Source organism: Chamaea fasciata, unplaced genomic scaffold (assembly GCF_029207755.1).
Source record: "Chamaea fasciata isolate MVZ Bird 193981 ecotype frontalis unplaced genomic scaffold, bChaFas1.0.hap1 SCAF_20, whole genome shotgun sequence".
In the NCBI taxonomy this organism is placed as follows: Eukaryota; Metazoa; Chordata; class Aves; order Passeriformes; family Sylviidae; genus Chamaea; species Chamaea fasciata.
The window spans coordinates 9,680,019-9,694,041 of record NW_027094105.1 but is presented as its reverse complement, the minus strand read 5'-3'; the positions used below and the strand labels follow the sequence as shown (position 1 = coordinate 9,694,041).

At 47.3% G+C, this 14,023-nt stretch overlaps 2 protein-coding genes across 2 annotated transcripts in view; both read right to left on the bottom strand.

Annotated features, from left to right (window-relative positions):
- Positions 1–14,023, bottom strand: part of RABGAP1 (RAB GTPase activating protein 1) — a 63,445-nt gene that overhangs the window by 23,246 nt on the left and 26,176 nt on the right. The window lies entirely within an intron of this gene.
- On the bottom strand, positions 5,964–8,675 carry GPR21 (G protein-coupled receptor 21). Its single transcript, XM_066201369.1, has 2 exons — positions 8,631–8,675; positions 5,964–8,272 (listed from the first exon to the last, which is right to left on the bottom strand). The coding sequence occupies exon 2, from the start codon at positions 7,898–7,900 to the stop codon at positions 6,854–6,856; it is 1,047 nt and encodes a 348-aa protein (XP_066057466.1). The 5' UTR covers positions 7,901–8,272; positions 8,631–8,675; the 3' UTR covers positions 5,964–6,853.

Genomic DNA, 14,023 nt, shown 5'->3' with positions numbered 1-14,023 from the left:
AGCATCTACAGAAAACGTTTTAAAAAATGGTTTTATGAAATACTTTCAATACTCAGTAATGCTAATATTTAAAAATACTTCACAGTGTGGTACTAATGTAACTTCATAAAACGAGCAACTTGAGTTTGCTAAAGCTCAAAGCCTTACATTATATTAAAATAGTCCGAAGATCCCACACACACACACAGAATCACTAGCACTATAAATATACCTAAGCCACTTTAGTGCAAAGTCTGGTTTTGCTTCCCCTGACAAATCCCTCTATATTCCTGCCAGCATATTAAAACGTCATCCTTTACTAATCTAATCATTGATTTTCAAGGATTCATTTACAGTTGAAATCCCAGAAGAACTTTTTTCAATTTACCATAAAAGTAATGACTTGGTTTATTAAGCGTTTGACTGCTTGGTTCATGTGGTCTGTGTAACACTGAGAATGACTCGCATATGCACAGCAAGATTTGAGTTCATCTTTATGAGGAGCCACTCGAATTTATTTCACCTTTCAATGGAAGGATCTCCAGTCATGACCATCAGAAAGAAACCAAAGCTTTGAATTGCAAAATTGCTGTCTTCATGTCACAAATTCATGAATAGAAGTCAGAACAGAAAGTCTGGACTGCCCACTCTGTTCCAACCCCCCTGGGCTGCACCTCAGGCCCCACGCACGGGCAGGTGGAGCCTTCCAATCCCTTCCTTCCAAACATGGGTGTCTCTCCAAATATTATCTAATACAATGTGCATCCCCTCAGCACTGCTTAAAACCGCTCAGCCAATGAAGCTCCTGTTCCCAACCCACCAACAGGTGTGTCCCACAGGGACCTGGTGCCTCCTGGGCTCTCCTGGGGCACAGCCTGCACATCCTGGGATCAGCTCGGGGATTGCAACATTCCCCGAAACAGCTTCAGGACAAAACAAAGATGACTTTAACAACTTCTGCTTCTCAGCTGAAACAAGCACGGAATCACCAGCGTGAGGCTCAGCTGTGACTGCACAGACTGCTGAAGGACATCTGAGATGTAAAGAAACAACGTGGACGTGACACAGGAACATCACTTCTGTCAATGCTTCCATTAACTGCTAAAGCTCGGGAGATGCCAATGGGATATGGGTGAGACCCACAAACGCTTCCATCTGCAGCCACACTGAATGCCTGCAGAGCAGACAGACTGGGGCTTGTTTTCCGCTCTGCAACGGGGTAAGAACTGACAGATGACACAACTCAATACTGTGTGGAGAACCATCAGCAAAGCTGCCTCTACAAACAAACATCTCACCTGTCTAGAAAACAATGGCACAGGAAAAAAACCTGGGAAGCTGGCCAAACAAAATATATCCCACCAGATTAACTCCCTGCGGCTGGAACACCTCACAGAGAGAAGAGTGACACAGACTGACATTACCTGAACGCAAATGAGGGGCCGATCATCACCCCAGGTCTGCAGGGAATCCTCTGGGGTGCGTGTGGGAGAGCCCAGGCTCAGAGGAGCTGCCTCCAGGGAGCAGCAAAGGAAAAGCAAGAAGGTTGAACTCCGTATTTAAAAGTGTGTATTGCAAAGAAAATGACCCACGTTAAATACTCCATTGTTTTGACCTGCTCCAGCAGGTTTCCTCTCTTTGTTTCCATCGGCCACAACTTTCAGTTTCTTTCTCTAAACGAAACTGCACCTGGTCCTACGCTTACTAAATTTTCATTTTGAAGACCTACCCCCTTCCAAAAACGTAACTTTAGTATCAAATGCCTTTGCTGATGTGCAGAGACACCTTTGGAAGCAGTACCTCTGCAAAGCACAGGCAATAATGGAAATTCCAACTGGACGGAAGATGTGGGCCTAGAAGCCAGGAGAACACACTCCTCTGTAGTGAAAATGGGACGTTCTCCCACCACGCCAAAACAGGGGCTCTCTGCTTTGATGGAGACAGCCTGTAAAACCTGAGCAGCTGCAGCCTCCCCAGGTCTGGCCTGAGCACGGCCCCACACACACAGCAGCATTCCCTGTATAGGGAATATTAGAGATAACATTTGGGTAAACCTGGATTAAAATCTGAGTTTGTCTTGAATGACACCACGGGAAGGACGTGTTGTGTTCTGCAAAGTCACGGAAGGGAAGAAGAAACTATTCTAAATCAAACAATAAAATAAGGGCCAAGTCAGGCAAAAGTTTCAGCAGGTGCTTCAAAAACTCAGAACCGAATGTGCTAAAACAACAACAACAAAGAACAACTTTCCAAAACCTCCACCTCCTCTTATTAAAATACCTAAAACAGATGAATCATAAAAATTTTAGAAGGGTCTTTTGTTCCTAAAATCTGAAGGCAGACTCCTGTGCTCACATTCTGGTTCCTAAGAAATATTTTTTAAAGCACCAACCTGACTTAGAAGTTTTGTCAGCTTCAAACCCTGACGTAAAGTAAGATCAGACTGAAATATTTCAGACTTCCTGACTCATGGAGTGACTGCCTTGATCATCACAGCACTTGGGAACACCACGATAAATAGCAACAAATCTGCATATTGAACTGGCACACTGAATGTTTCCACCTCCTATCACACCCAGGCCTTGGAAGTGTCTTCTTTCAGAACAGACAAACTGAAATTTAGGGTTGTCACACATAAAGCCTTTCTACGAGCGGGAGGGAACGATGCCTTTGGGAATTCTCTGTCTCTTGCAATTCTCTGTGCCTCGGTACTTTGTTCCCCTTTCTTCCTGTCAAAGACTCGTGACAAATACCCAAAACTGCCCCTTGGCACTCTGACACTGAGCCATGTCAGAATTCCAAGTGGTAGAAACATATTTCTGAGTGATAAGAAGCTTAAAAACAAGTACAAACTCCCCAACAAGAAATAAAGACTGTAGGAATTGGTAACATTTAATAAAATAAAATTAACAGTAGGTAACAGCAAAACTTTTGTCTGACACAAAAGATTTCTGTTGAGTTAAAAAATACTGTCCCTTGATTGAGATCATAAAAAAATAATATTTCACAGCTACTTTCCCAGTATATTTGGAAAATGACAACATAATCACAACCTAAACTTCCAGTAATCTTTTTAGGAAAAAAAAAAAAAAAAAAAAAGGACTTCTACACCAAGCAAATTACCATCATCTGAGAAGCTGTGAGTATAGAAATCTTTCCCATGGCATCAAAAAAAACCACTGAATTGCATCTTGCAAATTGAACCTTCCAGCAGCTTAATTTGAAAGTGAGGCAGATAACTCTAATAAAAAATAAATTTATAGTCTGAGACGGAACTTCAAAATTAGTTCACTTAATCTTATCACAACCCCATTGTTATGAAGATGCAATTTGATTTCTGTCCTCTCCTCGGCGTGGCATTTATCTGTGCAGTGCTCTCACCACTGATTCCCAAAGCACCCAGACACAGACAGAGCCAGGAGTGGATTCGTGTCACATGTGGAGGATGAAAATGATGCAGTTGCAAAGTTTGCTGCCTGACCATTCCAGGAACAGGTTGTGATGGGAAGGACCCCTGTGCCTGTGCGGGGGGCATGACAAAAGGTGTTCAGTGCTCTGCTGAGAAACAAAGTCATGTTTGTCACAATTATTTGTCCCACCATTGGCACAGGGAACAGAATTCACCCCCTGCAATTTCACTGAAGACAACGGACTCAAATGTTATAAATATTTAAAATATCCAAACGCATACTACACCAACATTAACTTAAGAGGGGAAAAAATGTAAAATTTTTAAAATATCAATAAATTAACACAGATAAAAAGAAATATTTGACACTAAAACTAAGCTACTGAGGCAACACTACAAGTGTCTGTACAGTGGATGAAACTTCAATACATCGATTGGCTGCAACTCCTCTCCATCCTTATCTCCTGGAGACTTCCAAATCCTGATTTTCACCTCTTACGGAAAACGTCTGAGCTGAGGAAGACTTGGAGATGAGTAAGGCAACTGAAAACAGCCTGGCTGTCAGGAATGTTAGAACTGAACCTTCGCTGCAAAGCAGCAACAGCTGCAAGAATGCATCCGCATCTGGATCAGCCACCGTGCTCCAAGAGCAATTCCAGGCTCAGGGCTGAAGGAGCAACTGCTCCAGCTCCAGTTAAATCTCTGTGTCATGATTTAGACCCCTGACCATTTTAAAACCTTTCAAAATTCTCAAGAACTAGCACATAATGCTCCTATTCAAACCCTCTATTTAGCCATAAAAAACCCCAAAAGCAACAATCTTTGCTTTCCAGCTTCCACTTAAACCCGAAACTGCCATTTCTAGGGTTTTATGCCCCAGCAGATTCTTCTCTTCCATTAAGTTTAATCAAATGCTATTTCAAAGACTCGGAAATGTTGGATAAGGTGAAGAATCAGAGAAAGGCTACGGGGAGTTTACCTGAGAGGCTGTTCCAAAAATACCACACACACACACTTTGATATTAGTGACTAAAGCCCTTGAATTGTTCCCCAAAGCCCACCTTTGCCATCATACCCACAGAGCGCCCGAGACAATCAGCCACCGTGTGCTGTGAGCTTATTATCCCACTTCTTTCCCAAGTGAGTCACTCCAGCCCTGTGCTCCCCCCACGGCTGTCTGTGTCTATCCAAAATCCTGACTGGGAGGGCTCTGCAGCACCCCGGGCGTGTCTGCGGGCATCCAGCACAAGCCCCTCTCTGCTCTTTACTCCTAAGAGAGCAGGAAATGGTGGAGTGAAGGCAGCAGGGCGTAGACAACCTGTGCTCTTAAAATTTCAGATGAACCAAAGAGGATGTTTGCCTTGAGAGGTTTGGATCAGCTGTGGATGCAATTTGCTGGAAGCTGACCAGGATGCCACTTAAATGCTTTGCCCTGGGACTCTCCAACAGAAGGAGGCAGCAGCAGCAGCAGGGGGCTCTGCCCCATCCTCCCCTGCACAGGTACACACACACCCAGGAGAGGAACTCAAGTGTACCAGCGCCGAGTGCTGATAAATACGTGCCATGCCAGGAATGCTTCATCCTGCTGCTCCCTCTCTCCTTCCCCATTTCCTCACTGGCAGCCCCACGAGACTGTACTGGAGCAAATGTGGATGGGCAGCAGGGCTGTAGCAATCGTGGCATGTGACGGGGCAGAGACAAGCTGGTATCCTCCAGGGCAAGGCACAGAGAGGAGAGGCCAGGGCTCACAGCACAGCAGGGAGGAGGGGGGAGTTCGCAGGAGGGATGGGGCAGAGTATTAAAAATATGATCTCGATCTAGAACAACACAGACTTGAAACCATTTACCAAAACAGAGCCTTCCCTTGGGCCAAGAGAATTACCCCAATTCTAAAAATACCACATTATTTTTCCCTATCCTTTTTTCATTCCCACTGTGACTAAGAGCACACCAGCTGTACCAGAGGAGCCCAGGGAATTCCCCAGCCAGCAGCACAAGGCAGTGACGGGAAGCGCAAGGAGGGGCACAGAGGGTGGATGGTCGGGGGCACAACCTGCTCTCAGAGCAGGAGACACAGAGGGACAGCCCTGCACCAGGGAGACACTGCAATCCACCACCACAGGAATACTTGCTTCACTTTCATTTCCAAAATGGCATCAGTAAAAAGACAAGGATATTCTTTAGGAAAAACTCAACAATTTGAGGGCCATTCTGCCTTCTTAACAGCATGACAGTACTCAAAACATTTAATCCAGGCTAGCTTGAACAAGCTGTGGTCAATGAGATTTGGTTCCTCAGATATTGCCTTTGTCTGACCAGTTAGATATGCTTTTGCCAACAGGATTTAGCTCCTGCTATATTTGAACCATCTTTAATCCCACGAAGGCTAAAGAAAAATGTCTCTGATTTAGCTCTGTGCACTTATGAATAACTCAAATACTACAGTTAAATTTACAACATAGTTCCCTTAGCTGTTTAGAAGACAATTGTTTTCTTTCCTTTCCCCTTAAGTTCCAGTATGTAAAATATCAGAAGAATTTAGATTAAAAAAAAAAAAAAAAAAAAAAAAAAGGGAGACGTTATTTTTAAAGTTGTTCTTGAGAAAATTTCCACATACAAACCCGCGGCATTTCTCCACTGGTTTGAGAACAATTTTCACATGTTGGCATCATCCTTGAGTGGCTGCCACAACTCTGGTATCATAAAGCAACACGTATTATCTCTCAGCTTATCAAAACACATTTTATTTAACCGCTAAATTTGGTCTGATCCAAGTTTTTCTTCTTACTTCACAACAAACAGGAAAACACAGATGCCGCACTCTGATCCAAACATGCATCCTACCAGGGAAACAGGGCACGGAGGCCAGATCAGCCCTAAGAGTACGACTGCCCAGACCACATCGCTGCACTCACGGCTCGTGAACAGAGCTCACACTGAAATCTTCACACTGTGCACTCCTGTTCTACAAGTCCTGTCTAGGTAGCACTGAAAAACAAATTGTTTGGCCCCTTCTGTTCTGACGCTGGAACGTTGTGTCAATATACTTTGGCATACATTAAAAAAAAATCCCTGTAATATACCATAGACTGTGACATTTCCACTTCAGATCTATCATTTACATGTGAAGCACGAATCTCCAAAGAACCCAGTAAAGCTGTAAGAAAGACTACATTTTGCTGAAGCTCTCAGACACCCACTCCATTCAGTCACACCAGCTGGAGAGGTAAGTGTCAAGATACAGCTTTATTCTTTAAAATGAATGTGGAGGTGAAACTCCACAGCCTCCTCCACAGCAATCATTTTTTTAAAGTGAAACCACAACGATATGTGCTCCTGATCCTTCTATGTCAGCAGCATTTCTCAGAAACCTTTTTGCAAATCTGGGTATCTTAAAATCGTATCTAAGTTATTTTGCAATCTACGCAATTGTCCCTGCACTTCCCAGTCCAGCTGACGGGCGTCCTAGACATGACATCCATTGGAAGATCTTTTGCTCCTAGAGGTAGAGGAGTCCTTAGCTACCCTCTGTCTAGCACACGAGGCACAGATGGCCCCCGAGAGACGCTTCAGCCCCTTCTGAAAGACACTGTTGGAGAGACTGTAAATGACACAGTTGCAGAAACTGTTGCTAATGGCAAGCCAAGTGGTCAAGAAGGACGCGACGCGGTTACTATAGACATTGGAGCTCTCCAGCAGGAAATAGATGATGTAGGGCAACCAGAGGATGTAGAAGACACTGGTGATGCGGAAGAGGACCATGGCATAGCGCTTGTCCGGGCAGGGCTGGGCCTCCCCGGCCTCCCCGTCCTGCGAGCTGAAGCGCACCCGCCGCTCGTTGATCTCCTTGGTGTGCTGCTGGCAGATGCGGAAGATGTTGAAGTAGGTGAAGCAGACGATGAAAGCGGCCGGGGCGTAGAGCATCACCACGATGAAGAGGGTGAAATAGGCATCGGTGTTCCAGGAATTGGCGCACCACTGGAACACATCCCCGTGATATCCAGGCTTTCCCCAGTGAAAGGAGGGCAAGAAGACCAGGCAGGAGTAGAGCCAAATGGTCAATATGCAGATTCGCAGCCTCCACGGGGTAACCAGCGTGTTGTAGGTCAGGGGCTTGGTGATGGCAATGTATCTGTCAATGCTGATGCAGGCCAGGGAGGCCATGGAGACGCTCTTCAGCACTGATACCACATAACCAAAGATTTGGCAAACCAAGGACTCGCTCAAAACAATAGGATAGTGCAGCAGAGACAAAGAAGGCACCAGACAGCTCACGCCCACCAGGAGGTCAGCATACGCCATAGTCTGGATGAAGTAGCTGGTGGTGTGGTGGTTCAGCAGAGGTGCACAGTGAAAGACAAATATCACGATAATGTTGCCCGAAATAATCAGCACCATGAGGAACACAATAATAACCACTTCCAGGAGGCAAAAATTGATGGTCTCCAAATAGCTAATGGCCAGGAGACAGAAGGGCCGGCCACTCTGGTTGCCAACCAAAGAGGAGTTCATCTTGAGCACTGCAGTGATCTCTCTACTTCATGCTCCTGCCTGCTGCCTGCAGCCACTCCAGGCAGCTGCTGTCATTGCGGCTGGTGCTGTGCGTGCAGCAATGTCAAAACCGGAGCTCCAGTCCCCAGGGCTGCTCCAGATGCTGCTGCTGTGCATTGTCTGCAGCACAATTCCCCTTTAAATCCGGCTCCCAGCCGCTGCCGGTGCACCGGGACCCGGCGGCAGGCATGTCAGCAACTTCCCCGGCGCACCGGAGAGGGCTGATACTGATGCCCTCCCTCCTGGGTGGGCTGCCGCGCCGAGGAGGGATGAGGGGCTGGGGGAAGAGGGAGAGGAACCTCCACCGAGTCAGGACGAGAGTCCTTCCAAAGGCTGACAGAGAGAAGGGGAAAGTGTTTTACAGAACCGCCTCTCCCCCGCGCTGCCACCTCCGCCGCTCCCCTCCTTCCCCACGCCCTGCTCGGCGCTCCCCGGCGGCCCCGGCCCCAGCCCCGCTCCCTCCCCACGCCCCGCCGGCGGCAGCGGGAGGCGATGCCGCCTCCCCGGAGCCCCGGCAGCCGGGCGGGGGGATGCGCGGCGGGGAGGGCGGGGGTCCAGCCCTTCTCTGCTGGCTCCATTTTGCACGGCGCTTTTGTTCGCCGCCTCTCCCGGCCCCGCCGCCGCCGCCCCGGCCCCGCCGCCGCCGCCCCGCCGCCCCCCGCCCGGCCCGACCCCGCCGCCCCGGCCCTACCTGCGGCGGGGGAACAAAAGCGCGGAGCATCCTCGGGCGGGCGGCGTGCGCTCCGGCCGCGGCGATGCGGAGCCGGGGGCGGGGAGGCGGGAGGAAGGGGAGGGAGGCGGCGGGAGCGCGGGGGAGGGCGCGGCGCGGCGGGGACCCGGCGGGGAGCGGGGCCGCAGCCCCGGCCCCCGTGCGCCCGCCCCGGCGCGCAGGGAGCCGGGCAGCGCCGGCCGCAGCCCCGGCGAGGCGGGCTCGCGCTCCGGGGGCGCTGGGCGAGGCGGATCCGCGGGCGGCCGGGGGCGGTGGGAGCCTCACCCGGCGCGACCCCGCCGGCCCCGGCAGCGCAGGCGGGTGCCGGCCCTGCCCGTGCCGGTGCCGCAGGGACGCACACCCAGCGCAGCCCGCTCCTCCTCCCGCACCCTGCACGGCGAGCGCCGACCGTCCATCACCGCCCTGAATTCACGCGCTTCGTCGTCACTTAAAGGCTTCTCCATCCCCAGCCCTTTCGGGGAAATACCTATTCTGGAATAAACGTGCCTTTCCTGGGTGTGCTGAGTGTTGTTTAGGAAACACCTGAAACCAAGGGCGTGGCTGAGAACCATGTCCCACCGTTAATCCAGATGCTGCTCCAGGGGGGCAGGCGCCTCCCTCCAAACACGGAGACACACACAGAACGCAAAGGCACCGCTGTCCCTGACAGTCCCCGGGACACCGGACACCAAACCAGAAAACCCAGCGACATTCCAGCCAGCAAACACGCGAGAGATTCACAGCACAGCACTTCAACTTGTACTCACACCCTAAAGTTAATACCATCTCACTATTTAACCAGAAAAACCTCTTTGAAGGCAGGGAGGCATAACAAGGTACAGCTTTGGTTTATTGTTTGTCAAGAGCTACAACTGACAGGCTGGAAAATGTTCCCGGGTACGTGGGAGCTCATTCTCTGAGCCTGACACCAGACTGCCCCACTGCCACTGCTTAGGACAAGGCCTTGCTACAGGAATTTGTATTTGAATGGATCAAGCCAGTAAAAAACCGGAGTGAAGCTCTCTGGCAACCAAAATCATTTAGCCAGACATGAAAGTGCACAATTGGGATCCTTACAAGCTTAAGTCCACACGCTGAATTCAACCAATACCAACAAACCCAAGGTTTTGGTTAACCCAAGCTAAACAGTGGCCATTCTGCAGAATACCTAATGGGAAATTAATTGAGGCCAAAGGGATAGAGGTCAAAGCAATCGAGCTGCAACTCGCAGGTTTTTAGCTGACCAGTAAGCACGGAAAACATTTCATGATACACTTGTGTTGGCCAAAAATCTGGGCTGGACAACAGCATGACTTGGCAGATTTTTAGTTTGTCTCATACAAACGTCTGAAAACAAAAATTTGGGGGTTCTGCCCTATCTTTAACCCAAAAAAGATCTCTTTACTATTGTCCACCTTTTTTTTTTTTTTTTTTTTTTAAATTTATGGTGCTTCTACTCATGGCAACTGAAGTGCTAGAACTGTAGCTAGGAAACATAAACTTTGAATTAAATTTAGGCCAGGGTATTGTGGATTTACAAAAAACAAGCTATGATTGAATTACTGCTGGAGAAATGATCTCCTATCTTTCCAAAGCTGAGAATGATTTACATACCGATTGATTCAAATAGTATTTCTGGATCCTTGGGCAGGAATAGACACATTAAAAACAGCCCCAAGAAAATGTATGTTGATACATTCAACTTTCTATGTCAGATACATAAAAACAAGGTAGCAATGGAAATACTGAGCCCAACCAAAACAACATCTGGCTGCTGAAATTTTTAAACAGAAGATGCACCATGAAATGAAGAACTCCCCAGTGTTCAGGTTTTTATGAAAAGCTTAACGCCCTTAGAGCTGAGGTATTTCTGTAGAAGAGCCACGTCTGTTTTTTCCTTTAACTGACATTCTATTGTTTCTCCGAAGCCGAGAGCAATGACTCCACTCAGTGCTCTTGCCAGCTCACTCCTGCTTGCTTAAAACACCCAAAGCGGCAATAGCTCCACCTCCTCCTGCCCCTGCACCACAAGCCAGCCCAGAAGGTGAAGCAAACTGCACCTGGAAGATAACTGGGGTACAGCGCCTGCTCCCCAGCTCTCTGCTGGGGTGCACCACCAGCCCAGCATGAAAACCTCTCCTAAAGACACCAAAACGTGTGGCTGAGGTCCGTGACACTGAAAATACCGCTGCGATGCAGAGCCTTCCCCCACTCCACCATGGTACAGCACCACCTCTCATCTAAGGCAATGAAAAGTACTCCAGAAATTATTCAAAGTTACAATGAGAACTCCTGGGAAAACTGCTGCTGGTAAAAGATAATTAAACTTTTATCAGCATGTGATCAGAACTAATCAAACAAGGAATCTCAAGGTTCAGGCACACTGACAAGGCGACACTGTGATGCGCAGATGTAGGGTAGGTTCCATTTCAGTTGATCGTACACAGTCATGGCCCTCTGTCCTCCTGAAAATTCAATGTATTCTTTTTAATTTACAGGAACATATGGAAATATGATTGTGATACAAGTGGAAAATAAGTGTTAACCACCCACAGCTAAGGTTCTGTCACATTTTATGCCACCGATGACAACACATTCAGTCAAATAATGGTAGTGACATTTTAATCTATTTCTTCATTAAAAACTTGCATCATTTGCACCAAGACAGACAAGTATATTTGGTAGAACGTCTGTGTTCTATAATCCTCGTCTCATGGAGACAAAAAGGTGGGAAGATGAGAAAGTGGGTAGCAGGAGCCCTGCTATAAGAAAGACTGGAACAAATTAATCTCTTACCAGGCCTGGGATTTCTCCCAGAAACGGTGACCCCGGGGTAACATTCCAGGATACTCCTCCTGACACTGGACTATTATTTTTTATTTTATTTGTGCCACAAGATGTCCCTCTCACGTTGTAATTTTCTTAATATAGTGTATTTATCTGGTACAACAGTTCATGGTTTTTTCCTTTCGACATTACTTCCTCCCACACAGTCCTATACCCACAAGCTTTTTATTTTCTCCTCAATATTGTAAATGTCAGCTTTTAATGTTGATATTATGAGGAACTTCTCCACTGACAGATGCAGTAGTCGTATTAATCCTTTCTAAAATTGGTCTGAGAAGTGGCTGTTGTCTCCTTCGCTTTCTACCGTGATTATTTATCTTTTTTTGCCTGTCTGGCTCGCTTTACACATTTTCTACTCAACAACACTTCCCATCCACCTATGCCTGTCAAGAACATGCAGTATTTTTCTTGCAGGTGTCCGTTAATACCTGGAGTGAGTCCCCACGGGTCTTTTGCTACCTTCAGTGGCTGAAGATTAACAGCCAGAACTGGGATTGCCAAAGTGCTACCAGGACCAGCTGCCTCTCCCAGGGATTGTCTAGATCGTTTTACCTAGAGCTTGCTTTCTGTCCCCAGTAGGGACATGACCTTAATTCACTGGGCTGGCTTTCATCCACACTCCCCACCACGAGCGTGGCAATCTGGAGCTGCTAAAAGCTTTATTATTGCACACAGATGGTGTGCAAATTCTCAAAAGTAATTCGTGGAAGCACCATGATGGTGAAACTTCAACCTTCCCGCAATAACAAAAGCACAGAGAGCAAAACCCCAGCCAGCGTGTGGCAAAGAAAACCAGAGCAAACAAATAATATGTGCTGTCATGATGACTAAAACACAAGGAGCACACCTTGAAACACAGTTTCAATGCCATTTTTAAGTCGTATTCAAGAAGATGGCTAGACACAGCTCTTCCGCATGGTAGAGCACAACAGGAGATATTTCCTTTTCAATCCTTCAGTAGCCACAACTCAACAGTAAACAAACTGTCCTTGCAGCAATTAATTTGCAAAGGAAAGCAAAAACCAGAGATAACCTGGGCCTGCCCAGGAAAGCAACCACCAGAAGAAATCCTGGGGTGTTGCATCCAACATTTTGTGCATAAGGGAAAAAAATCCCTGAAACAGGCCAGAAGGTTTTGAAGCAGCTGTCAACACAGATCCTTATTAATTTGGGACTGTGCTGCTGCACGGGGTCATGAAAAGCCTGGCAAAAATCAAATGCAGCTACAGGAACAGAGGGCAACATGAAGACAGAAGGGATTATGAGCATCATGACCACTCACACAGGTTTTCTGCATCTCCTGCTCACATTTCAGGGCACAGGTTTTACATGGACTCCTTGTGCTCCTGCACTCCACCACAGCAGTTATTCTCACACAAACCCCCTTCAAGGCATGGTAATGCAAATAACTGCAGGCTTGCCAGAGAGGAATTGGAATCAGTGACATGCAAAACATGGCAAAGCATTACAAAGATGGGAAAGCAACGTAATATAATGGACCCTTGTCTTCATATAATTAACAATTTTTTTCCCAGGAACATTTACTCCTATGCAGTGCTGCATACTGACTGTAACTGAGCCGCTATTTAAAGAGCAGTAAGAATTAGTCACATTAGAACTCCAAAATTATCACATTTCATGCCTAAGAAAGGCATGAAAACAAAAATTTAAGGCCAAAGTGCAGTCCAGCATTATTATACTCTTGGCTACATGCAAAGGGTCTGCAAACGTTATATTGCTGGGCCTTGAATTCATGTTCTCCTCAGCCTCCCAAACAATCCTTGCATTTTTTGCCTCTTCTCCTCTTCAGTACCTCCACACAGCCACGGAGAGATAGCCCTATTTAAAACCTTGCACTTCTTCCACTGCCTGCAGACTGAAGAAATCCCGATTCCCCTGTGAGCCAGCACACATTTCTGCTTTCAAACACCAACCTCTGCCCCTTCTAGAGGAACAGTCCCGGCCTGTTTCCATATTGAAGTCACAACAAAACAAACAGCCATGGCACTGGGCTAACATGGCACCTCCAGATTAGGGAAACCTCATTTCCATTTGCTTGAGCTGGCTGTGGCAGCATGCTGGTGATAAACTACACACCTCACGAGACTACAGCAGGGCCTGAAAACGGTCAATCAGGACCCATGCTCTCTAATTTCCTACTTAGTTTCTGTGCTGAATGATCACTGCAGGTATAGCCAGTACTTTTGAGCAGAACACAGTGCACCAGCAGCCTACTCTCCCTCGTACTTGGACTCCTGTGATGCTTCCAACACATGAGATGCAGGTTACTTTCTTTGTCTCAGCCAAATGCAAAGGAGTGGAAAGGTTTCACAGGTTTAAAAATGAAATGTTACACTATCCCCTTCCAGCTGACAAAGATAGTAGCAGAACGTGTCACCAACTGTGCCACAAAGACATCTTTTGCATTCTGATACCAAAACACTGAAACAGAGGAACAAGTGAGGGCGACAACTACTCACCAGGCAATTAAAATAACACAACAGGATAGGTGTGATCACTCCTTGCCA